Source organism: Vigna unguiculata, chromosome 3 (genome assembly GCF_004118075.2).
Source record: "Vigna unguiculata cultivar IT97K-499-35 chromosome 3, ASM411807v1, whole genome shotgun sequence".
Taxonomy (NCBI): Eukaryota; Viridiplantae; Streptophyta; class Magnoliopsida; order Fabales; family Fabaceae; genus Vigna; species Vigna unguiculata.
In genome coordinates, this window is record NC_040281.1 from 9,762,646 (window position 1) to 9,790,471 (window position 27,826).

Below are 27,826 nucleotides of genomic sequence, written 5' to 3' on the forward strand. Positions count from 1 at the left end.
GAATAATGTAATATCCCATTTTGATTGCATTATACTACTAAAATAAAATATTTTATTATGAATATCTATAAAATAGATAATTCAATGTATATGGTATATTAATATAGTCATATTAAAAGGTACTACAATAATATTACACACATATATTTTAAAGCTATTATACTATGTTTCTATCACCAAACTGTACCTAAGAGATTTTAACATCGTTCAACTACCCAAACCGAAGGTGATTCAACCATAAGAGGTATCACTACACATGTATCTTCATCTGCTACTAATAAGGTGATCATTGTAAACAAGAATAAATAACACAGAGAAAAGAACACAAAAGAGGGATAAACTAACTGATAAATTATACAAAATCACTTTAAAACATTTCATATTCACTTCTAAACTCAATATTATAAACCAAACTTTCTAGACTCAATATTATCCGAATATGTGCACTTATGTCAGACTAGTGAAGCCATGCATAACCTGCTCTATCGAGCTACCACACATGGTTAATCCCTTTCACGATCATAAGAATAATGGAACCATCCTTATGACAGGACTTCCTGCTACTTTTACCACCTAACCATTCTTCTTTACATGAGTATGAATAGCTAGTAGAGTTTAGGATAACTTCATAAAAGATGGAACAATAGTGACCGTCAAGGCACACTCTAATGGAACACATCACCAATGAAATTTCCTTCCCGAGAAATACCTTACAACAGTTCACCACATACCTTTTTTTATATTATAAACCAATCATATACATCCTTAATCACATTTTCATATTCACATATAAATAATTCCATCTTAATCAATTACAATGTCAAACATATACATATATAAAGTACATCAAAACAGTGAAAATCATTTATGTAACCACATATTTAAAAACAAAGATCCCACTAGTCAAAATAAAGATTCACGTGTCTAGGATCAGCTGTTGAAATTTCAGCTCAATCCAACGATTAACGAAGCAGTAATCTTCATTTTACCAAGAGAACGTAGCCAAAACATAGATTGGCGCCCGACGTTGGAAAAATGGCGCCCAACCCATAGAAATCACTGAATTATGGTGCCCGATAATCCAAAAGTGGCACCCAACGACACCTAGTTAGTGACTTGGCACCCAACGACATCGTAATGGCGTTCGTCGCTATATCAAAAATAACAATTTGCCCTTTTTTTGGTTTTTTAAGTGATCTGGACCTGTTTTCACAGTTCAAATTTATACTCTTGTTTAAGGTTGATACTAAACCGTTTTTATAGTATAGTAATTGTTACCAATGTGACCTATGACTCATATTCCAAGTTCTCTTAATTACCACAATATTCATCAACAACATACAACAAAAAATACAAATTTGAATTTAAACAAGATCAACTAACAAGAATCATACTAATTCGGACTTTATCAATCTAAGCAATTACACAAATAAAAAACACTCATTTAGACACATGTTTAAGGTTAGCTTCCCATAACCATCCCAAAGCTCTAAGATAACAACCACACCTCCAACTTATATAATGCTCTATTTACATATAGAAACATCATAAGAATAATCAGAACATGCATTTATGATCACTGATCAACAGAGAAACATATTGATGACTCAAACGACACATGCAACTAAAAGAAAGACTATATGCAAGCCAAAACAAAGAAGACCCATAGGAAAACAAGCAGAAGTTCAACTTACACAGTTAAATAAACTAATTAGACAAAAAGAAAAAATTCACTAAAAGAATCATCCTAGCGATTGGTTTTCGATCTTCAAACAGACGAACATATAAAAATAACTTAGAGAGAAGTCAAAAAATTAGAAAATTGATTTTTAAAAAAATAATGTGTTTTAAAATAATAAAATTTATTTATAAAAATTCTATTTATATTAAACTCTTTTAATATTAAAATAATCAAGTCTCACATTTTTAAATTCCTGACACTTTTAAAAACACAAATTTTTTAAGTTTTACACATCATCCATTAAATGAGTAATTAGAACATTTACATCTAACCTACTTTATATAAAAAGAAAGTTGGTATCTTGTATAAACCTATATTTATAGCGGATTTACTCCAACATAATCATGCAGTTTTTTTCTTCTGTATTTTCAATTAAAATAAAAGTTTAATTTGGATTATTCACATGATCTTCTAATACAAAATTTTATGCTAATTATAAAATCAAATTAAAAATTCTAATTGAATAATAACATTTTAAAATTTATAATATCAATGCTAACAATATATCATGCCACTAATCTATCCTCCTAAAACTTTTGTTACACACATAAACCGCTAACAAGAATCATAATAACGTACATAAAAGTAATAGTTTTCCGATTTCTAAAAAAGAATAAAAATATTTGATGAAAGAAAATATAAACTCACAGTTTAGCCATGCTAGAAACATGTTTTTAATCTAAAAAAAAACAATTTCGTAACTATAAATGATTGACAGAACTATATTTTTTTGGACTAAATATTTTTATGGTTTTTAAATTTGAGCATGAAATTAAAATATATATTTATTTCAACTTTCGATATATTTTAATCTCAAATTATAAAAATAATAATTATAATTTTTTTAATCAGATTTATTTTACTTAATAAATGACATTTCAATCTATTATTTAAAATGTAACATGACAAATTATATAAATAATGAAACTACATTAAAATAAATATATTTATTTATTTTTAAATTTTAAGAACCAAAATTAATAAAAAAAAGTTTAATTTTGAGTAAAGATATTAAAATGTCTAACATTGGAAGTGAAAAAGAAAAAGATAAACCCAGACCGTCAATTCCCCCTTGGTAAACGCACTTCGCCTCTTCCCTCTTCCATCTTCTTTCTACGGTATTAAGAACCCATGCTCCGTTCTCACCTCTAACCATTCAACACTCTCTCTCTCTCTCTCTCTCTCTCTCTCTCTCTCTCTCTCTCTCTCTCTCTCTCTCTCTCTCTCTCTCTCCTTACCCGTTTCCTCAACTTATCAATTCTTCTCCCTCTCTCGTTCCTTCTCTCTGGGTATGTCTTTTCATCTTACACTTTTTCTCCATGTGTGTGCGCTTTCACAATTTCTTCGATCTGTTTTCTGTTTTTCTTGTTTATATCGATCGATGGATCGATCGCAAGAACAGTTCCCCTCGTTCGCCACCTTCACTTCCTCACTCTTGCTTCATTATTGGGGTTTTGATTCTTGATTTATGAATGCTGGTGCGCTGTGAAAAACTTTATGTTTCCCCTGATTGTGTGTGGATGAAATGATATAAATAAATATCATCTTTTTTATACCCCTTTTACTCTCTTCTCCTTTCTCTGGATGACTCTGCTTTGTATTTCAGTTCTGTATCGGGTAATTTAGGATCTGGTTTTATTTATGTCCTTTATGGATGATTAATTGCGTTTGATTTCTGACCGATACTCAATACTTTAAGTGATATGGTTCTCTCTGTTTTTTCTCTTCTGGTGTTTTTTTTTTTCTTTCTCATGCTTTTTAAGGCAATATGCATATGCTGAGGTCTCAAATTGTTTCTACTTTAATTTAATTTCCTCCTGTTTGCTCTTAACTGCTGATTAACGTCTACCTATTGTGAAATGGATTGGGGCGATTAAAGAGGCAACAAAATCGAAAGGTAGTAAGTAATGTGATACAAACAAAGAGAGGAATGAAAAGAAAGTAAGGTGGCTGGAAGTGAGTTAGAAAAAAGAGAGTAGATCAGGGAACAATTTTTTTTTTTTTTTTTATCTAGTGTGGTTCTTTTATGTTTCAAATCACGAATCTTGTTATGCGTAACGGTATAACCACAAATTTGAAAAATACTTGAACCAAAAACATTAAAATAAGACGAAATAAGGAGTTAATATATGTTGTTAATGTGTAAAATCCAATGATCACAATATCATGTTATGATTTTCACCATTGTAAAAGAGTAACTTCAAACTTATCACGATCCTGTTATGACATTTCTTTAATTTTGTGTATTAAATCGGTTTGGTGATGGATTGATCTCTTGTGCACTCAGATCAGGGCTAGATAAGGACTGGCAACCAAAGTTCGGAGAAGGGTTCTTTAATGGCCTTTGAGCACTGCGTTTCGCAGCAATGGAAAAGCATCCCAAGCTCCGTGACTGTGACAGAAAATTTTGATGGGTGTTTTGATTGCAACATCTGCTTAGATTTTGCGCATGAACCAATTGTTACCCTTTGTGGGCACCTATACTGCTGGCCTTGCATCTACAAATGGCTCCATGTCCAAAGTGCTTCTCTTGCACCCGATGAGCACCCACAATGCCCTGTTTGCAAGGAAGATATATGCCACACCACAATGGTTCCTCTCTATGGCCGTGGCCAGGCCATAGCTCATAGTGACCGTGATGTGAAGGCTTCCTATAGAGGTGTTTTCATTCCACCAAGACCACCTGCTTTGGGTACTCAATCTCTCATGCCAACATCCTCTCAAAGTGGCCAGCAACTTCCATATCGCAATCCCTATCAGACTCAGCATTTCAACCCTCCTTTATACCAAGAAGAAGATGAATCATCATCGCAAATGCTTCTCAGTCCTGGTGCCATGGCACCAGGGTTCCCCCACCTTGTGGTTGGGATGTTTGGAGAGATGTTTTATACCCGAGTCTTTGGGAATTCAGAAAATGTATACACTTACCCAAATTCTTATCACCTGGCAGGAAGTAACAGCCCCAGGTTGAGAAGGCAAGAGATGCAGGCAGACAAATCACTGAACAGAATTTCAATTTTTCTCTTCTGTTGCTTCCTTCTGTGTCTCATCGTCTTCTAAGCAAGTAATTGGGTTGTTCTGTATTTCTCCGTTGTATAATTTGTAAAGAAGAACGGGTTCAGACTCAAGAACGAGATAGATTGAGTAATTGTATTTTAGGTTAAAAGAACTGATGTTCTTCAATATTTACTACAATATATTAGAGCTCCATTTTAAGGAAAGTCATTCTGTATGACTGTTGAGAAGTATTATTGTACTCAATTCTATTTCATACTGCAGTTTTAAAGTTGAAATTTCACATGTCTAGTTCAAAGTTTTGAGCAATTATTGGTTAAAGAGAACATATCAATCCGACCAATACGATTGAACATAGACCGAGACATGTGGTTTGTCTAGTTTGTAGAAATTAAAGGTCTCATGCTGGTTGAATTATTGTCTTTGTTTTGTTGATATGCTGGTTGTATTACTGTCATAATAGCAGTTACAAACAGATTTTTTCAGACCTTGATCTCAGATGGAATGAGATAGCTATTTCCTGTCTGAAGATATCAGGGGCTGAGAAGAGGAGGAACGATTTTTCAACTCTGACAAAATCAAGAATGTAAGAGGTTTCACAAGATTTAATTAACCTGTTTGAATAATTTACCTAATAATATTTCAATACATTTTTAAATAATCGAAACAGTTAAAATGATAAAATTACTTATTTTTAAAATAAAGACATTATTAGTTAGACAAACATATAAAAAACAAAAATGTCCTTATTTTAATTGAATAATCACTCTTCTTTTAAAAAATTTATACGCAAGTCAAAATACTGTAACAGGTTGATCCAATAAACCTAAGAAATGAATATAAAAAATTCTTCTGACAACATTGATAATTGTAATGGATAAGATTTGTGTGGTGAAGCAATGAGTTGTCCAGGATCCGCCATTATCAACCAACAAACGTCCAAAATTCATGTGAAACTTGAGATGTCTGAGTTCTGTTTTCTGGGAAAAACTACAAAACGACGAATCTAGTTTCCGAAGAAAAGAACGTTTAAGTCCAGCTTTATTTTCTCTGATGATGCTGGTGGTCCTTTTGGGCTCCACATGTTTAAGTTTCAATATGTTAGTAAAATTAGAAAGTGGTAAAATTAGTAAAATCTGAAAATTTAGATTAAATAGAAAGTGGTAACATAGTAAATAAGGACATAATCAATTGTTGAATCACATTATAATATTTGATAATTATGTATTTTCAATAGTTATAAAATTATTTTTAATTTCTTTTAATTTTTGTATAATCTGAATTCTTTAATAACAATAAATTTTAAGTAATATTTGTGTAAATATTCATTATTATTCAAAATAATTATCATTTTTCAATATAAAAGTAAAATAATTGAATAATTAACAAGTATAACACTGAACCAATAAAAAAAGAGAGTAAAAATTAACTTAAAAATGCATAAAACACAGTTATATGCATATTCAAATATTACGGTTTCCTTTTACTATTTTAAGAGATAAAATAGGAAAAATATAAGATTCATTTACATAAATTATTTTAATACGTATGTCAGGCTAAAAGTTATTAGAATAAAGTTAACTTATTAAACACATAAAAAAAATCTTAACTACAATAGGTAAAAAATTTCGCTAAATTAATTAAAAAATAATTCATACCAACATTGACAAAAAAAAAACTTTATCAACATTACATTCAAAAAAAAAAAATTAACAATAGCGATCAAATTAATAATATTTTAATTGAATATAAGTAAATACAAAAAAATTAAATTTCCTGTATATAGTGTGATATTATTATATTTATAATATTGTGTTACACAAAAATATTATAAATTAAATACAAGTTTTTTATTACAAAATTGTTAAAAACTGTTCTTTGAAAAGAATCTTAAGACATTAAATCAAGTTGGGATATTTCAAAACATAACATAAACCTATCTTAAAAAAATGCATAAAGTATAATTTCAAAACCTAAATTGATCTAGATCAACTTTATACTGAGTTGAGTAAGTGGATGATGTTATAAAGGCAATATAAGCCCATTATTGATATTAGTTTCTTTTGGGCCTTTTCTAATGTTGTATTTTCTACCTACACCCCTACTATTAGTAATTGGACCCCATACTAAAAAAAAGATTAATATACCTTCTTTCATTGCACTACGCGACCACTGTTTCCGTCATCATTATAACTGTACTTCCGTTCTTGACTGCACTCTAAGAGGAAGAAGAAGAGAGAAAGCTTGTTTTAGAAAAAAAAACAAAACTCATTTTTGAAGCTATTATATATATTTTGGAAAGCTTGTTCCAAAAGTTATGCTTTGGAAAGCTCATTTTAAAACATATTTCATGTATTCATAAAAGTTTATTTTTGAAAATTCATTTCAGAAAACGCATTCTCATTTTGAAAGTATCATATACGTTTCAAAAAGTTTGTTCAAAAAATTTTCTTCCAAAAAACTCGATCCATAATGTATTTCAAGTATTTTGAAAAGCATGTTCCAGAAATCATGTTATAAAAATCCTATTGCAAAGTTCATGTTCAAAAAAAATTTAAAAATTTCTTAAACAAATAATTTGAAAAACACTTTTATAAAAGGTAATGTTTCGGGTATAAGGACCTAGTATCTATTTATAACACTAAATTCACTTTTTGTTTTCTTCTCGTGGTAGTTTCTCTCGTGCGGTCTCCCTTCTTTTCTCTCCCATTCAGTTATCTAGACGATCAGGGTATTTGTCGATAAAGTTCCGATGCTTAAGTAAGTTCAAGTCCGTTCGGGTGAATGCAGTTAATGTTATGATAAATGTGAAGTAAAAGTTTTTACCAACTTACGTTGGGTTCCTATTTATAATGTTTGACATGGGCCCATAATTAGGATTTTTTTAATCACGATCCAATTGCTTTTTAAACTTGATTACTAACTTGTTTTACTTTAATTTGCAATTATTTGATTCTAATGCGCCCGTCTGACCAATGGATCCGTGTGTGCTGTCAAAGGCCACATATTTATGTTATTGCGACAAAGTTCCACTGTCATGGATGGACCATGATCGCTCGGGTTGTGAGTTTCCTAAAAAGTACTTCAGAAAAATTGACACATCAACAACCCACGGGATTATCCGCATGTAGCAGGAGACCTTCGACTACTTTTCTTTGGATCATTTGACCGAGGGGTTGATAGGTCATAAATATTATCAGTCATATTATGGGATGTAGAAAGAGAGAAGCTCTACTATGTTTTCCCATCCCAGAGATAACATTTTCTTCCTGCAACCCCATGATTTATTGGTGTATCCCATATTTTACCTTTTATAAAAGTAACTACCAAGTTACTTGTTCTGGAAATTTTTCGAAACAGGCTTTCCACAATTTCTTCAAAAGAATTTTCAAGACAAGATTTTCATAACACAATTTTCGTAAATCGTTAAATGCATTTCATAATAAAATTTTTGGTCATATATTATATCTTTCAAAAAAAGTTTTATAGAATAAACGTTTTAAAACAAAATTTTCAAAACACATAAAATATGTTACTGAGTTTTTTCTTGCAATCCATTTTCTTCTTTTAGTTTTCTCTATGTCTTTTCTTTTTCTTCTTCTACAAGGATCGTAGCAATGATGACATAATGCACGAAGAGGATATTTTAATATTTCTCTCTAGAATGGTCTTTCAATTTTGACTAATAGTTAGCTAAAAAAAATTAATCACCGTCTCTTTTTAATACATCACCAACCTGCACCCTTCACACTAAAACTAATAAAACAGTAAAAATTAATAATTAACTTAAAAGTAATTGTAAATAAAACATGTTTAAGGAAGTAACGAATTTCGAAATTCTGTTTAGGTACCAAATTCTGAAATCCGATTAAGGAAATTACTAAATATCAAGATCGGGTTAAAGAAATTATCATTGAAATCCGGTTCAAATACTCACAGGCCAACATGCCAACCCTCAACGCAAATATTTGATTTGTAAAAATTGGCGTTTAGCGTCAGCATGCCAACGCTCAAAGCCATGAAGATAAAATACTCTCAGGCCTGCAATGGTCATTGGCGCTCAACGCTACCTAGCCCACACTCAACTAATCTGCTTGTAAAAATTGACGCTCAGCGGCACTATTATGGGACTCAATGCTATATAAAAAAATCAGAAATTTTGAGTTTTGATTAAGGGAAATTTGATCTATTCAGTTGATCAATTTGGTACTCCTCTTTTAGTACTTTGAGTCAAAACAATTTTACATAAGATATAGCTTGTACCAAATTGCTCTATTGTTTGATAAGTGTCAAAAATAAGTAAATTTTTCATATGAAATTGACATTTATCATGTATCAAATGGTGCTATTTGTATATAGAACAAATCTCCTTAAGCTTAAGATACAAAATGAGGTATTAAGGAACAAAGTTTTATGATATGTAATGATATTTTGTTGTTTTGCAATAAATATAAAAGAAAATATAAGTATGCAGCTGAGCCACAGTACTTGAGTTGAGTCATGAAAGTAAAAAAGATAGGACAACATATTCTGACTTTTTGGCTGAGCACAACAAATGGAGTTGGGTCTTATGAGGAAACCTTATTTGCAAGGAAACCTGGAGCACAAATCCATGAGGCTAAGCAGCCAAGAAAAGCCTCCCAAGAGGGAAAGGTCACGTGCTAAGCACCAAGACAAGATGCTGAGTTGAGAAGGAAACCCACCTGTGAAGGAACCCTTATGGCTGAGCACCAAAAGTTAGGTTGAGCACCGTCCAAAAATTCCTATAAATAAAGACCTCATGTCTTCATTCTAAGCATTGAGTGGAGGCTCCAAAATGTAGCAGTATGATAGAATAGGGTCTGTAAGGCACGAGGAATATGCTCTTAGTGTAGATCTTATGTGTAGATGCTGCTGGAATTACATTTTAATATTTTACAAGTAATTGAACTCCCACGTGTCCAGGTTTGATATAATCAATTATGATTCTATTCATTTCTACTTCTTGGGTATTTATCTTTGCTTTCATTCAATTGTTTGTGGTTTGATTTATGCTTGATGAGAACTTTGTCAGTCAACTATTTAATTGGTTTGGATTGAGTTTGGAAGCCAGTCTCAAACTGTGGTCCAATCAAATCATCATAATGGTACTGATACCTATTTAAGTAGCCAAAGGGATGTTGGATTAAAGGGTCCTGCACATGGTACAAATTCATTCAATGAGTCTTTCACATTAAAGTAAGGATTCATTCTACTAGGAGTTGAGGAATCACACTAAGTTTGAAGTCCTTAGGTTCTAGTGTATCAGTGATGAATCTAGATCTACATAGAAAGAGTGCTCCTAGGATATTAAATAATTTGCATAGTACGTAAGCAAGATGATAATGGTGTAGTGATGAGATGAAATCAATTCATAGCCCCTACTCCACTCAATCTATCTAATTAATACTATCTAATTTTACTTGTACTCTTTATCACAAACCAAAAACTAAAAAATCAAACTACTAATATACTTACTAAATCTTTATGGATATGACATTTGTTGATATTGGGAAACGGTTGTTGAGAAATAATCATCATTGCTCAAATTTCATATTATCTCACTCACACACCAAAACAATCACAAAAACACTCAATATTCAATTATCATCCAAACTATACAATATCACAATAACCATACATACCAAATCATATTCATCAAAACCATCCACATTTTATCCCTTAAACGTAAAAGAGCAACAACATGCAAAACATCAATTTGATAAAACTCACACAATACAAGTCGAGACTAACTTCTCTTACATGGTGAAAAAGCTCAAATGGCTATAACAACACCAAAACTCTCATAAGCTACAAAGTACTCTATCTACACACAAATACCACATAGATGGTTAGATCATGTCTTCATGATCATTAATCAACAAATAACCAAATATAAAACTGAAAGGATACATGCAACCTTAATGAGAGACACATGTAAGAATAGAAAAAAGAAATAGACGAAAGGAAGAGTTGGAAACCAACTTACTCAAATGAAGAAATCAATTAATTAGACCTGAAGATCTCGCCGGGATGATCACACAAGCGATTTTCGATTTTCAAACAGATGATTAAGAAATAAGATAATTTAGAGAGAGAAGAGAGCTCTTAGAATTTTTTTTAAAGAGATTAAATATTTTTAAGTAATGGAATCTCATTATTTTAAAACACTACGGTATTGAAATACTAGTTTCTACATCTTCACAAGATTAATTATAAATAGTACTTATTTGTTTTACCTACCTACTAGAAAGTCAAAATGCCATTTTAATTTTTTTTTTTTAAATTTGAGGTACCAAGAAAAGCTTGGAAGTGGAGGAAGAAATCTAAACATGTTTTGGACATCTTATTATGACCTATATTGGACCTAGTGAACTTCTACTTATGTTTTAATATACAAATGTACTTTCACTAGTGCAGGAAGGCCTTTTGGCAGCGGTTATTTTTCATATTCTGCACCGGTTCCCGGACCGAGGCATATTGGGACGAGGCCAAAAGAGGATAGCCTTTGGCCTCGGTTGTAAACTGAAGCCATAGAGTCCCTCTTCTGCCTCGGTTGTTAGGTCTAACCGAAGCCATATGTGCTCACGTTTTTACATTTTTAAAAAATTCGCTCATGTTTTGGCCTCGGTTTTAGTATGACCCGAGGCCATATGTCCCTTTTTGGCTTCGGTTTACGTAGTACCCGAGGCCATATGTCACCATTCTCAACCGCATTCCATGGCACCCACAAATCTGCATCCCTCCCCAAAGCCCTATCCCAATCCCCCACCACCACGGTTCCCAAATTCGCTTCCCACGCCTTCCTCAACATCTCCGAAAAATCCGAATCATCTGAAACCAAAAACAGCCAATCAATCCCTCTACTCATCGAATGCACCATCTGCCTCTTCAACGCCCAATCCGCCGCCTGCGACTTATCTTGCACTATCTTAACAAACACCCCTGCCCGCCGCAGCTCCGCCGCCAGCCTGTACCCCACCTTCGGAACCAGCAGCGTCGTCGCCGCGGGACCTCCTCCTCCGGAACAGATGGTGAGAGGACCTCCAGCTCCGCCTCGCCCTGGTATGCCTGCGCCTCCTCCACCTCGCCCCGGCATGCCGCCACCACCTGGCAGCGGTGTTCCGGTGTTTGGTCCTCCTCGACCTGGCATGCCACCTCCCCCAAACCCTCCAAACCAGCAACAACAGTAACGAGAGAATGGATTGGTAGGTTGTATCTGAGGGTGTGACCACACCCTTCCGTTCGAGGATGTCGAGGTTCCTGCGTTCCCGGCGCTCTTCTAGGACCCACTGGGGGAGGTGGACGAAGGCGTGGCGGTTGGCGTTGGCGGAGAAGTCAGTCACCTCGCCGAAGTGGGAGGCAAGGGTTTTTAGCGAAACAGCGGCGTCGTATGGAGGCCCGCATGGGGAGAAAAAGTGAATATTTGCAGAGAGAAATGGAGGATAGCAGCGCGCGCGAGGAAGAAATGGGGTTCAGTTTTGAGCCCTAATTAAACTATATGGCCTCGGTTCAATTTAGAACCGAGGCATATAACCCCTTTTGGCCCCGGTTCCCTAACACCCGAGGCCTAACATCCCTTTTGGCACCGGCTTTTTCCCAACCGAAGCCTATAAGTCAAAACGAGAATGACATTTTTGAAATTTTTGGCAACCTTTTTGGCTTCGGGCCTTCTTAACCGAGGCCTAACACCCCTTTTGGCACCGGGTTTTTTGTAACCGAAGCCTATAACTGCTTTTGGCTTCGGGTTTTAGGTGAACCGAGGCATAAAAGTTGCTTCTAATTGCAAAATTGCCACCGCACCATTATAGGCTTCGGTTTCTTGCCAACCGAGGTCTATAAGGCGAGGTAAAAATACAATTTTGCACTAGTGTTTATTGATAATCTTTATTAATTTTTTAATCTTTTCTCATATTCACATTCTTGTATTATGCAAAAGATATAATTAAAATTTAGGCAGTTTAATAATTCTTCAATTTTATCTCTCATACAATTATTAATTATATACTTTCATATTACAAATGTAATTGAAAATTTTACCTCTACCACATAATAGCCACTTCAATTTTACAAATTCCTATAAATAGTCTTTATTTCACACAACACTTTAAATTGAAGTACCACTATAAAGTTACGATATTCTTTTAGTGTAATATATGTATATAGAATTGTATTTTTAAACTTTTTTGTAATAAAAAAACAATTAGTTGTTAAAAGTTGGTCTGATTCCATTTAATTTAAAAACATTAGTAAAATGCATACAAATCCATCTTGAAAGCAATAACAATTTTTATTTTAAAATAATGATAAATAATAAAAGTATTTTAATTAAATAAAAAAATTAAACAAGATAATTAAAAAGACACTAAGAAAAGTTAAAGTGATATATGTTTATATAATGATATATTATAAAAAGTTATATTGTAAAAAGGAGTGTGCGAAATAAAAATAGTTATATCATAAAAATTGTTTGTACAAGTATACATATATGCTCGATGTGTCGACATTTGTGAAATAATAATAAAGTTATATGAAGAATGTACAAAAAATAAAAAGAGTATTTTTAGAACAGAAAGATAGATTATTTGGCAAAAGAAGAATTTGTATTGAAAGTAAATTGTAAGAAAATTCATTGCTTAACTTGCAAGTTTATTTTTTATGGTAAGGTCAAAGAAAGAAGAGAAACACCGAGGAACGTTTGGCATAACATTTCATAGCATAGCGTAGCTGTTTGTGGCATCGCTCTCCCGCGCCATTCCCATTACGGTTTGATCTGCAGGTGCAACAAGAGCGGAGCAAGATCCGCGTGAAGATAAAAATTGCGAGTATGTTCGGTTCATCGTCTTCCACTCCGTTCAAGATGAGAGTCACCAACACGCCCTCCACCGACCTCGCTCTCACCAACCTCGCCTACTGTTCCCCCTCCGATCTTCGCAACTTCGCCGTCCCCGGCCACAAAAACCTCTACCTCGCCACCGTCGCCGATTCCTTCGTCCTGTCTCTCGCATATCCTTTTTCTGCAATCTATTGCACTTTATTTTTTTCTCTTTAATTTAATTTAATTGTTGTGTTCCACGGTTGCGTTGAGTTGAATTGGTTACTTGTTAATTTTCTGTTATTAATTATGCCAATGGCGAATGGTGGATGTTATTTCGTGGATTAACTGGATTGATGATTCTTTTGTGGCCTTAACCGAGAGATACTGCTCATGACAACATAGGCAGCGACCAGATTGGGTTGAACTCCATTCAACGGCGGTGTGCCAAAGTTTCTTCTGGTGATTCCGTACAATTGACCCGGTTAGTTTGCTTTAATTTGTGTTTTTCAGATTGGTGTTTAAGTATTGACGATTATTGACTTTCCTTTTCTATTAGTTTCTTCTGATTTGATTTTTTTCGCCGTTGCTTAAGATTTGTGCCTCCCGAGGACTTCAACCTCGCACTGCTTACCATTGATTTGGAATTTGTTAAAAAGGCGAATAAGAGTGAGCAGGTATGTTGATTTTAAAAAGTGCTCGTTTTGTTGTCATCAATTTGTTGCTGATTAGGGTGGTGTGGTATTGAAATGGTTGCTGTTTCTTTGTCTTGTAGATTGATGCTGTTCTTCTGGCTAAGCAACTTCGGAAGAGATTTTTAAACCAGGTAGGGTCTTTGCATGGTTATCTGCGCCTTTAATTTGGTTAATAATGTTGGTGTTTTAGTTATCATTGATTTGTTACTTTTTTATGTTAGCATGCTTGATATCTTTTCTGATTATGGCATTTGAACACGCACGTTATGGTTGCTAGATGCTAACGATACTAATTGCAGAGTTTTATTTAAAAAAATTATTGTCTAGATCGATTACTGTTGGACAGCGGAAAGGGAAGTGTTTTCTGGTTGTTGAATGGCTTTTTTCTTGTTATTATTTACATAAATAAGTGTTTATCATTTCCCAGAAAATTAAAGTATATAATACTTAGTTGTATTATCTTGCATAGCTACCAGTATCCTATTTTTATTTGATTTTTGCAATGACTTTGAAATTCAACTTCTTCACTATAACGAAGCCTTTCCTTTATTAGTAATGGTGGATCTTGCTTTTGTTTATTGTTTTTTTTTTTAATGGGGAAATAGTTTTCTACTAATGAAGGTAGGGGCAGGGGAGAGGTATTAGGGAAAGGAGGGTGTTCTGTCGTTGTAATTTCCTATGCATATACTTTAGAATATAATCAGCTGTTACAAAATTCTAAGAAATCAACCGTTACATAATCTCAAAAATTAATATGATTGATTCCTAATGATTAGGTGTCTTTATTGTAATTGATTTTGTTCAATAGTATACATACAATATTGTGTGGTCTGCATTAGACACACAATACATTCAGAACATATAAATTCTATATATACTTATAGTGTATAGTTGGCTGAAAATTGACACTTTTTCTAAAGCCCATCAGCTTGCCCATATCTTTTTGTTTGATATCTCGTGCATGTTATTCTGGTTGTAAGCTTTCTCGTATCTCAAACTATTTCCACAGCTTATTAAATTGTTTTCTAATTCTTAGGAAGCTTGGGAACATTCTTTATCCTGGGTCTCTATATTCTCTCTTTCTTGAACATTCCTTTTGTTTGATGTTCTATACTCTGGTTTAATTTGTTAATCTGCATTATTTTGTACAGGTTATGACTGTGGGGCAAAAAGTGTTATTTGAGTACCATGGAAATAACTATAGCTTTACTGTCAGTCAAGCTGCTGTTGAAGGCCAACAAAAGTCCAATTCCCTTGAGAGAGGGATGATTTCTGAGGACACGTACATTGTTTTTGAAACATCACGTGATAGTGGAATTAAGGCAAGTTTCCCATTTTGCTTTTGACATCTATATACATTGTTTTTGTCATAATAGATTTGGTATATTTAGAGAAAATGAACAAAAATGAAATGCTTATTATTCCTAAGAAAAAGTGAAGAGTACATATTTATGGTGCCAAGACTTTGAGAAACGCCTTGAGGAAGCTATCTACAGTCCTAACTCAACACTGATGTGACTTGTAACTAAAATTGTAACAAATTGAGATGCAGTTACAGTGTAGGAAATCACCTACTACTAAGACTACAACTAATATTGAATACTCACTAATCGTATACACTTAGCTATCCTTTGATGCTTGACTGACTAGTGCTCAGGTCAGTAAAGAAGTTAGCAAACCTTTAACCTCAAATGTAAATCATAATGATGGAACAAAAATCTCATTTCAAATAAGTTTCATGTAAATTACTCAACATAGCTAATTAAGTACCTTAAATTCTAACCTCAAATAAATATCAAGATCTATGCTTCCCAAGACCAAAATGCAGTATCAGAAATGTAGTGGTGCCGTACAAAGAGATTCTGTTGAAGAACTGCCTTAATGAGATCACATCTCAAGCCTATCAAAGCTCACTCCTGTCTGTCCATTTTTTTAGATGCCTCACCATAAAAATCTGAGAACAGCGACGGATTTAGCAGCCAATCAGTTTTGACAAGACAAAGTTATCAGATTTGCTTATCTACAAGAAAATTGTAAAAGCTATGAAGATGCAAATATTTCTTCATTGTATAGTTACATAGATTTCACTGATTGGGATTTACTGAATGTTCAGCTAATCTTGATGTTAATTCTGAGTATTGACTTGATCTTTTTGTAATATCTTCTGTACGTCATTTAGAAAGCTAATCTCTTACTTCGTATTGGTTATTATTTTATATAATCTAGGTAAGATAACAGCCAATACATTGCTAAGCAAAATAATGATATTGCATGAGGACTCTTAACGTGCTCTACTGGTTGTAATTATCCTTATATTTACTGATTTTTGGTGGTGCTTTGCAGATTGTCAACCAACGGGAGGGGGCAACTAGCAACATTTTCAAGCAGAAAGAATTTAACCTTCAGTCACTGGGTATTGGTGGCTTGAGTGCAGAATTTGCAGATATATTTCGAAGAGCTTTTGCCTCTCGTGTTTTCCCTCCCCATGTGACATCTAAGTAATACTTAATATACTGTGGTTCATTAATGTGTTGTTTATGTGGTATATCAGTTGAAAGTCTTTGAAATTTCAGATTAGGAATCAAGCATGTGAAGGGCATGCTTCTTTATGGGCCTCCTGGAACTGGAAAGACACTTATGGCACGTCAAATTGGAAAAATTTTGAATGGGAAGGAACCAAAGGTTTGGAAATTACTCCTTATTCTTGTGGTGAATTTGAACAAGTACATCTGTATAAAACTATTATGTATGCAATCAGCAACAGTATATAGATCTTATAATTGTAATTTCTTTGAATTAATTAGTATTATTTAGTCTCCTAATTATTGTCAACAGTGGGCTAGAAATTGTCTAGGAATATGGTTTATTTTTTGGTTCTACTATCTTCTTTTTTCTTAAAATTATACAAAATGGTTGTTTTCATGTGTTATCATTGATAAGGAATCTGGACTTGATTTGGCAGTATTGAGTTTGAATCTCACTACTGGTTCTCTAATCTCCTCTATTCTTATGGATGTAACTTGTAACTTGTCACTTGTAACATTTTTACTGTCCTGTGATCAATTCTTTAACTAATTGACTTAATTGAATGGCTTCAAAATCTGAGTGTGATATTTTTAGGTTGATAATTATATTTTGCTGTCCTAATTTTTCTTTTCTATGACTTGTATTAGATCGTAAATGGCCCTGAAGTTTTGAGCAAATTTGTTGGGGAAACTGAAAAGAATGTGAGAGACCTTTTTGCTGATGCTGAACAGGATCAGAGGACCCGAGGTGATGGATCTATAAACCCATTGTATATTTCTTAAGTTAATTTTTCAAATAATTCACTTTAATTGTTTGCCGTTTTCCAGGGGATGAAAGTGAATTACATGTTATAATCTTTGATGAAATTGATGCTATTTGCAAGGTATAGGGTTTTTCAACTTTAGTTCAACATCAATCATCTATTACATTGCTATTGCGAGTTTATCAATTACAGTTAATTGGCAACCACTGAGTTTGTGATAACTGGTGGAATATCTTTATTCTGTACCTTAAACTAACTTGATTGTGGTCACTGAAATGTTAGCTTTATTTATATTCATTTTGTCTTGGTGTACTTAACTAGTGGAAAATGTGTGTTAATCTTGGTTTATATGACAAAGTGCACAAGTATGATTAAAGGGGAACATGATAACATTTAAACCTGGGGGTTGCATGCAGTTTCTTGAGTAATTATGCTCATGAGCATTGTATGTTGTGATTGAATTGTGTGGTACTATAATCATTCTATTTCTCTTCATGTCTTGTGCAGTCAAGGGGTTCAACTCGGGATGGTACTGGAGTTCATGACAGCATTGTAAATCAGCTTCTCACCAAGGTCAGTAAAGGTTTTGAATGCTTTTATTGATAGAAGAGACGCTGTTTCTATAGTACTCATATCAGAAAGTCTAAGTCTATCTGCTTGGTTTACAGATAGATGGTGTGGAGTCACTCAATAATGTTTTGCTTATTGGAATGACTAACAGAAAGGACATGCTTGATGAAGCTCTCTTAAGGTCTTCATATCTTCTTCCCCTATTATGATCTTTGAATTTACTTCCCAAGGAAAATATAAATGTTGACAGTCAAAACGATATATCATAGTTGTGATCCAATCAACTGCCACTCTGATTGCTTATAGAATTTGAAGAGTTTACACACGAATATAGTTATATTAGTTATGATATTAATTAGAAGAGGAATAATGTCCTAAATTAAGGGTAATCAGCAGCAGTAAACTTTGGGCCAGTATTAGCTAATATTGCTTTCTATACTTGTGATTAATACAATCACTTGATGCTAAGCTAACATTCCCCCTCAAGTTGAAGGATGTATGTCATATGTACTAAAGTCAAACTAATACCTTGTAAGATATTCAATAAGTATAACAGCTAACTAGTTGTTGGAGTTTACAAATTTAGTAATCAACTCGCCTTTTAAAAGAATAGTTTGACAAAATATAGTTGTCACGCATCAGTTTCATTACCGTAATGTTGCACAAAGTTGAGCTGTTAAAGCTATAGCTTTAACCCCAAGTTTACTGGTTTCTGCTTCCTTGTGTGATGATACTTTATATTTGTATTGACTAGCAGCTCTGTTTTATTTCTAGCTACTATCATTAATAACAAATAATACTACCTGCCTATTCATGTGCTCATTTGTAATGCTTAATCTTGACTCCTGTAATTGGTTTCTATGGTAGTTATCTGCATAAGTGGTTCTTATCTTTTAGTCATTTCTCATTTACTTGTGTCATGTAGACCAGGGAGATTGGAAGTCCAGGTTGAGATAAGCCTTCCTGATGAAAATGGTCGATTACAAATTCTTCAAATTCACACTAACAAAATGAAAGAGAATTCTTTTCTAGCTCCTGATGTGAACCTTCAAGAGCTTGGTATGTGTTCTGTGATGCCTAGTCTTGTCTTACACATGTATAAGTTTACTTTTTGGATGAAATGAAAGTAATAAAATGTGCTTATTGTGCTTGTTTGCATTAGCACATATTTTATTTATTATAGGATATTATTCATGATTTACAATAAATCCTTTTATTTGGTAGTTTTATCATATGAAACTTGAAGGGGAGTCTGGCAAATTGAAAAACTATTTCACGTCTGTTTTAGTTCCAAGCAGTTGGTTAAGTTATTTGTTTGGATTGGTTTTGAAGTCCAACTAAACATGGACAAGATGAACGCAGCACTAACACTGACCTACACATTATATTTGAGGATTGTGACAACAATGTGAGGTGTACATTTACTTTTTACATCTTTAGTCATGTGTCTAACATGAGGACGATCACTGTCTCAAAGTGTCTGTTCACAGAAATCAAAACTAGTTTTTTCAAAATTTGATTTTATACTAATTTTTACCAAATGTCAAACTTAGTTTGTTAATTTTTTTTAAATTGAAAAAAGTAAGGCAGTTTATTTTTTCAAGCATAAAGTGAAAGAGTGTGAACTGACTAATCAGTTTCTTTGTTAAAATAATTTTTTTAGTTAAATAATCAGGAGACAAGAATTGATTTTATAATATTGAATCATTATTAATCTTAAAAATACTCTAGAACCAATTCTCTTATATCTAATTAGCTATTTTGGTTTTTGGAGTATAACAAACATCTTCTCAAGAGGCAAAGAAATTTACAGAATAAAAATACATTCTTTTTTGGTTAATGGTTTCAGTTTGTAACATGATATGATTAATGATTGAAGTGTGCATAAGATATTGAGAAAGATATTTTTAGTAGTCCGTTATTTTCGTCATGCCAATGTAGAATTTGCAAATACTGATGGCAAGATTATTTTATTTTTAACAAAAATTGGAAAAATAAAATTATCTAAATCCACATGGATTGAATTCTTTGGTGGGATGCTTACTCTGAGTCTACTTTTCTTGTCTTGTGCAGCCGCTCGAACAAAAAACTACAGTGGTGCAGAACTTGAAGGTGTTGTGAAAAGTGCCGTGTCATATGCTTTAAATAGACAATTAAGTCTAGAGGATCTCACTAAGCAAGTGGAGGAAGAGAACATTAAGGTTACAATGGAAGACTTTTTGAATGCACTCCAAGAAGTTATTCCGGCATTTGGTGCTTCAACTGATGATCTTGAAAGATGCAGGTACTACTTCTACTCACGAGGATGAAAAGTTTGTTGGGCATAAGTCAAGCATTTTCATTTTATTTACTCTTAGGTCATTATCATTTTATAAATTTACATAAAATTTATGCAGTCTGGTTGAATACTTCATGCTGCATCACATAAAGAGCAAGTGATATGCTATAATAGCCTACATCCTAGAATTTCAAAGGAACTCCTATTCTGACTAACTCTGTAGGAATAATTATATATAATTCTAATTGCATGGTTACCGGAAGATCCTAGAATAGGCCTGTTAGAAGTGAGTTTCTTTAAGGCTAACTCAATCTCACAAAACCGACTTGTAAGTTGAGGATTGCACCCACTTATATATTGTGAATTGGTCTTCTCTAGTCAATGTGGGACTTCCAACACACCCCTCACGTCGAGGTATATTCATCTCGTGTGTGGGACAAGAAATTAGTGGGTGGTCCGTTAGAGACCCGATATTGGGTGGAATAGAATATCCAAGAAAGTTTGCTAGGATAGACTTTAACTTGGCTCTGATACCATTTTAGAAGTGAGCTTTAAGCCTAATTGAACCTCACAAAACTGGCTTTGGTACCTATGACTAAAAAAGCCAAGATGCAATACCTCTGAATATCTAACACTCTTGTGCAAGAGTATACCAATCACATGCATCAAGCTTACACATATATCAATTTGAGGGTCCCTCATGCACTATGTGAAGATGCCAGTCAATTGATTATTGGAATTGATAAAATTAATGATATCTTCTGATAAAATCTTCTCTTTGATGATGTGACTGTGACAATACCCCAATGTGCTTAGTCGTCTCTCAGAACACCAAATTTGAAGCAATATGTTAGGCATGACTTGATTGTTACAAATGAGCATCATTTGCATAGCCTCCCCAAACTTTGGTTCTTTGACTAATGACCAGTTGTTTAGACCCAAAAAAGGTCCATAAGTGGTTGAAGTCATAGCTTGATGCTCCACTTCTGTACAGGGCCGTGCAACAATGTTCTATTAATTATTTTCCTGGAACCATCTTATTCCCAATAAAAATATATTATCCGAAGGTGGATCATTATTAGCCAGATAGCCAATCTAATATGCTTTTGAATATTTCATAACCCAAGTTTACACTTTGTATTCGTAAATAGACCTTTTCCTAGAACTCCTTTGATATATTTTAGAAAACGTATGAATGAATGCATCCTAGTCTTCTGCACAAGGAGAGTTATGAAATTGACTTATCTCACTGATTTTAAAGAAGATATCCGGTTGGGTGACAATGAGGCAATTTGGCTTCTCAACTAGTTGCTTGTGCTTCTCTATGTCTAGAAGTGGCTCCTCTAACCTGGTAGAAGTTTGGAAGTGTGAACAGGCTTAGCATTAATCAGTCTTGTTTCCTCTAAAATTGCATCTATCTTTAGGAGATGACAATATCCCTCTTTGACTGTGTAGCTTAAGTCCCCAGGAAATAACATAATCTTCCAAGATCTTTTGTTTGAAAGTGTTGACATAGGTGTTCCATTAATTTGTGATGCCATGGTGATCTACCTGTAACAAGTTATAGCATTGCTATAAACATAATATACCACGAAGTAGATACATCCCACAATGGAATGACACTAGAAGACTGAATGGTCAGCATTCTTAGTCATGATAAATTGTTGAACCATGGTACTGAATTTACCAAACCATGCCCTGGTGGAATGCTTGAGGCCATACATAAATTTGTAAAGATGACATACTATTAATAATCGTAGAGAATCACATGAGCAATAAAGCAAAGAGGTTGCTTTATATAACTACAGTGAGATCATATTATGTCATAAATGTATATATATATATATATATATATATTATAACTTGATCATTTTTTTAGTTGATGTGAGATCTCTAATTGGTACTATAATGAATAACATCAATAGACAAAAACAACCTGAGAAAAGACATTTTTGCTAAAGGGGAAAAATGTCGATATAATCGACTCCAAATTCCTGTATATAACCTTTGGCTACTAAATGGACCTTTAGGGGGTCAATTGTTGTCATCGGTGGGCCTACATTAATAGTGAAAACCAGTCTACAGCCAACCAAGGGTCTTTTTCTAAAGGTCGGAACAAGGTCCAAGTACCACTGCTCTAGGGTGCACAAATGTCATCAGACATTGCTTGCTTCCAACTAAGGTGATTGAAAACTTCACCTATAATTCTAGGAATAGGCACAAAAGACAAAGCAAAAAGAACTATATGATGAGAAGGGTACAAACGATTATAAAAGTTTCATATAGGGTTGAAGGATTACAAGTTGAGCCGACACCATTTTGTAAAGGATTTAGAAAATTAATCTCTGATGGAAGGGCAAAGAGGTCAAGAATTGGAGCTAAAGGTGAGTCAAAAGTGTTCTAACATTAAGTGGTGTTGCCAAAGCAGGACAAGAATGCAACCAATGGTGTTACACTTGTAAGGAATATATGAGAGGTGGATCAAACATCTTTGGTGGGGTTAGGGATGACAATGGGTGCTGCGGGCATGTTTAGTAGCTATTTGGTACCTATTCCGTTTTAAAAAAATCTGTCCATTACCCGTCTGGTTTTTGTTTGAAAAATACTTGTGGATGTAATGAAGTCTATCGTTATACAATAAAATACAGGAATAATTATAGATATCCTAATTATTTGATAACTGTAGTTGTGTGTATCCTAGAATAGAAATGCCAAAGATACAATATCTAACCGTAAGCAACAAGTACACCAGACACTAACATATTCTATAGTTGATTTGGGCACTAACACTCAGTTACATGGTTATATATAACATTCATTCTTTTGCCTCCATTAATATAGCAAAAAGACTATCTATCCTCTTACCCACCTGAAATAAATTGAAGCATCAAAAAGGCTATGTCCCTTGATAAATGTAAGTATTTGGGAGAACATATGAAAATAGCTATAGATATGAGCAAAAGTTGTTTTACAGTATCTTTGGATTGACATCATAAATGTACGTTCCTTTATTTTTCTGCATCAAATCCGCTAAAAAGGTAGAAGTGGCTCTAACACAGATGCGGATCTAATTTTAGGAATCCAACATACACTTAAACTTATTTCAATAAGCTCTCCAGGATAGCTAGTGAAATCAGTTTATAACTTTAAATGAAATCACTTTAATCCTATTTGCTCTTCGACCATGAATACAACTTGTATGTGAGTGATTACACGATAAGAACTTATTTAAGCACTTAATTTAGCCATATACGTAAATTAATGCAGATTTTGTGAGGTCCCTTTTGGATAATTATTCAGAAATATTTTTCTAAATCTGCTGATTTATAATGTTTTACTTGTTTTCAAAAGTACTTATTTAGCTTTATGAAGAATGTGGCATAGTTGAAATCTAAGTGTATCGGAAGTATTGTGGAAACCAACAAATTTGCAGTGTTATTGTTAACATATTTTTATGATATTTGATTTATAGACTCCATGGCATGGTGGACTGTGGTGATCGACATAAACACATTTACCAAAGAGCAATGCTACTTGTGGAGCAAGTTAAAGTGAGTAAAGGAAGCCCACTTGTCACTTGTCTCCTGGAAGGATCCCGTGGCAGGTAAGTAATATTATCATTATTCATCTTAAGCTGATCTTTATTATACAACGTTTCTAACTTACTTGTTCTCACAGTGGTAAAACTGCACTAGCAGCTACTGTTGGTATTGACAGCGATTTCCCGTATGTCAAGATAGTAAGTTCATTTATCTTTAGATATTTCCCTCAAGAAATCGGCATTGTATTTTGACTATAATTATGGCCATCTATAATTCATCTTCTGTGATTGAGTAGGTTTCAGCTGAAACAATGATTGGTCTACAGGAGAGCACCAAATGTGCACAGATTATCAAGGTTTGTCATAACTAATACTTTTTGAGCCTTTTGAATCTACTGAGTTGATAGTGTATACAGTTTCTGTTGTCATTATCTTCCCTGCATAAACAACATTGATATAATAGTCTTTTCTGTATCTCCGTAGTTAGTTGCCTGTATCACGGAAATTCTATGGTCTAAAGTTTTTTTGTTTTATAATATTTCCTACAGGTTTTTGAGGATGCATACAGGTCACCCTTGAGTGTCATAGTTCTTGATGACATTGAGAGGTAACATTGTGATTTTATTTGATCATCCTTTCCAGGAATTCTTCCTGAATGAATAAAATTGATTGTTTCCTTGTTCATTGATCCAGATTATTAGAGTATGTAGCCATTGGTCCTCGTTTTTCAAACTTGATTTCTCAGACACTATTGGTTCTGCTCAAACGGCTTCCTCCAAAGGTTTCTGTTCATCCTTTTCTTTCAGTTTCTTTCTGAAGCATATCTATTAGGAGGGTCAAAAGAAAAACTGACAGGACTAGATCTGGATTCAGTGGATGGTTGAAGATATACTGCCGTTCTACTTTACTTGCCACTGGGCTAACCAAAATCTATCAACTCATATCCAAAATGTCACATGACAAGTTTGATAATAATATTTTACACCTTGAAGCAATATAAAGATTGACAATCTCTTTCTTGTCAAATTTCTTTCTTGCTGCCGGAAGCTAGTAATTAAGTCAAACTGTTTGTGCTAGCTAAGGACTTGATTTTCAATCTTCAACACCTTGGGTATCTGGATGTTTTAATGTTTGTAATTTTTTTTCTGCAATTGTGGCTAGATATATGTTTCGTTTAAATTCTGAGAGTTCACCTTCACATGGTCAATATGGCCAATGATAAGTTTGAAATGTTAGTAATTACTAATTAATAATTTTGATGCTGCATAAATTTTACTGTAGCTAATGTTCATTCCTACTCATTGACAGGGGAAAAAACTCATGGTTGTTGGCACAACAAGTGAACTTGGTTTCTTGGACTCAATTGGATTTTGTGATACCTTCTCTGTTACTTACCACGTTCCTACCTTGAACACAAAGGATGCAAAGAAGGTAAACATATTTCTTCTTTACATAGTGGTGTATTATCTGGCTAATGGGCTAATTGAATGCTATTGACTTGTGTCTCGTGAACGTTTCCTTTTATTTTCCATGATCTTTTGTACTCTTGAATCTTAATATCAAATAAGTTGTTTCATCTGATGAAATTTAAGTAATTGTATCACTTGATACAGTTTAATTTGTGCCTCTTGTAAATTTTGCAGTTCAACTTGAATGTTAAGCTTTTCCTTTTCATTTTTAAAACCACAGGTCCTTGAACAGTTGAATGTGTTCTCTGAGGACGATATTGATTCTGCTGCAGAGGCATTGAATGATGTACGTATAATCACTCTTTTATGTGCTTCATTTGTTTAATTGTCATATATCAATTTTGCCTAATTTGTCTAAAACAAGGGAACGGAATCAGTTTTGTTTGGAAGGAACTTCCTTTTTAGAATAGCTGTTGCTCGCATTTCTGATAATATTTTCTCCTTTTATAAACTAAGTTTTATTTATTTTATTTTTAACTTTGGGCGTCTCTTTAAAATTGAAGATATTGATGGTTATTATTAATTTAATTTATACAATATTTTTGTATTGGAATTTATTCTGATTGTTGTTTTATGTTGAATTTCCATTATCAGATGCCTATCAGGAAGCTATACATGTTGATTGAAATGGCAGCGCAAGGGGAGCAAGGTGGATCTGCGGAGGCCATCTATTCTGGCAAAGAGAAGATTAATATCTCTCATTTCTATGATTGCCTCCAGGATGTTGTTAGATTATAAGTTGTTGTCTTAAGCACTTTCTCTCCAATCTCATTTTTTTTATAATTCATTCCTACATGGCTTCTTATTGTTTATTTTCTCAGAGGTTTTTCCGATTAGTGTTGCTTGGTTGCCCTGGTGGTAATTTTGAGGCGGAGGAAGGGTTTCAGAGTCTTTCAATATTTAGGTTATAACTTGTTTGGAATTGAGTTGCACTCTAACTGTCATCATCCATTATTTGGGATTCACCATTATCTAAGTGTTATATTGAACTATCTCCTACTCCTTTCTTTGGACATAAGGTAATTATTTTTTCAGAAATCAATTATCCGAGTAAGAACATTTTCAGCCACAAATAGAAGAACACCGATATGAACAATTAAAAATTACTTAAATTTATTATTTTTATTGGATATAAAGTAGTAAACACATATCTTTTGCATATGTATATTCGCATTTTAATGATTTTAAACAATATAATTTAATAATTTTTCTAATTTTATTATGACTAATGAAATAAAAACTATAAAAATAATACAATTTAATATATATATATATATATATATATATATATATATATACTCACACGCACATTTAAAATTTTATAAAAACAATATTAAAAAAATATGTGGTAGTTATTGTTGAACAAAAGTTATTTAATTATTTAAAATAAGAAGAATCATTTATTTATATACTTTATTAAATAAATAAATGATTCTTATTTATTAGAGTATAAAATTGTAAAATTATATAGTAACACAAAAAAGTTATCAAATGATATATTTTTTAACATAATGGTATAGATGCATAATATGGTTAAAAATATTATTCGAAAAATGTTGATTACCTCTAGTGAAAAATAATTATCCGTTTTTATCTAGGAGGGTAGTGTAATTTTATTTATGTCATATGATAAATATGATAAATTCAATATGTTAATTGGTTTAAGGTAAGTATTAATAGTGCAATTAGGGGTTATCTTGGTCAAGTTGTTTGTAGTACTAGTATTTTTACAAAAGTTTTGGGTGAATATATCAGTAATTTTTTTTTTCAGTTTTTTTAGGATGCAGATTTTTATTTATGTTAAGTTGAGGTGGTCATTAATACTTTGGAACATTTGTGACTTTTGGTGGCTTTGGAGAATAATTCTATTTTAGTTTGTGATGATAAGGGATAACAAGGAATTGATATAAGTATTGCCTTCTGCTCCCGTTATGCCTGAAAAATTTGCCTTGTTACTTCTCATGTTACTCGTCCTTTCCATCATCATGTCTCCATGAAAATATATCCGTAGTTATCCATAGATTCTGAATAAAATATTAATATAAATGAATGTGGTCTTTCTAAAAAGTAAATTTAAATGAATTGCGTGAAGATATAATTTTAAAAACTTAATCTTGTACAAGATAAATTTAATTTCATAGATCTAAATAAAAAATAGAAATATTTGAAATCAATTTTTAAATGATTATTTCATAATTAATATATTTTTCATTAATAATTATTAGCGGGATATGTGCTTGTCAAATATTATGATACTTGTACACATCCCATCAACAAATGGATAATTAAATATCTAAATCTATTATCCACTAATAGCCAATTAAAGTATTCGTTTAATATTCGATACAGATTTTATTCTGTGGATATATGTAAGTACAAATTTTTTGCCATCGCT

At 33.0% G+C, this 27,826-nt stretch overlaps 2 protein-coding genes and 1 pseudogene across 3 annotated transcripts; 2 read left to right on the forward strand and 1 right to left on the reverse strand.

The window, feature by feature from the left end:
- The first annotated feature begins 2,813 nt into the window (after window positions 1-2,813).
- Window positions 2,814-5,039, forward strand: LOC114175088 (E3 ubiquitin-protein ligase RMA1H1-like). 2 transcript variants are annotated; one of them, XM_028059847.1, is made up of 2 exons: window positions 2,814-3,030; window positions 4,034-5,039. In XM_028059847.1, the coding sequence occupies exon 2, from the start codon at window positions 4,079-4,081 to the stop codon at window positions 4,799-4,801; it is 723 nt and encodes a 240-aa protein (XP_027915648.1). In that variant the 5' UTR covers window positions 2,814-3,030; window positions 4,034-4,078; the 3' UTR covers window positions 4,802-5,039. The 2 variants fall into 2 exon arrangements, with proteins under 2 accessions (XP_027915648.1, XP_027915647.1); XM_028059846.1 differs by having other exon boundaries at window positions 2,816-3,030; window positions 4,029-5,039.
- A 5,511-nt stretch (window positions 5,040-10,550) lies between these two features.
- Window positions 10,551-12,180, reverse strand: LOC114178881 (annotated as a pseudogene).
- Window positions 12,181-13,444: 1,264 nt separating this feature from the next.
- LOC114178901 (vesicle-fusing ATPase) lies at window positions 13,445-26,443 on the forward strand. Its single transcript, XM_028065050.1, has 21 exons — window positions 13,445-13,780; window positions 13,978-14,073; window positions 14,185-14,266; window positions 14,365-14,415; window positions 15,436-15,606; window positions 16,628-16,782; window positions 16,858-16,966; window positions 17,458-17,557; window positions 17,638-17,693; window positions 18,081-18,146; window positions 18,242-18,324; window positions 19,069-19,202; window positions 20,217-20,427; window positions 23,894-24,025; window positions 24,100-24,160; window positions 24,259-24,318; window positions 24,511-24,569; window positions 24,656-24,743; window positions 25,271-25,393; window positions 25,652-25,717; window positions 26,026-26,443. The coding sequence occupies exons 1-21, from the start codon at window positions 13,602-13,604 to the stop codon at window positions 26,167-26,169; spliced, it is 2,226 nt and encodes a 741-aa protein (XP_027920851.1). The 5' UTR covers window positions 13,445-13,601; the 3' UTR covers window positions 26,170-26,443.
- The last annotated feature ends 1,383 nt before the right edge of the window (window positions 26,444-27,826 follow it).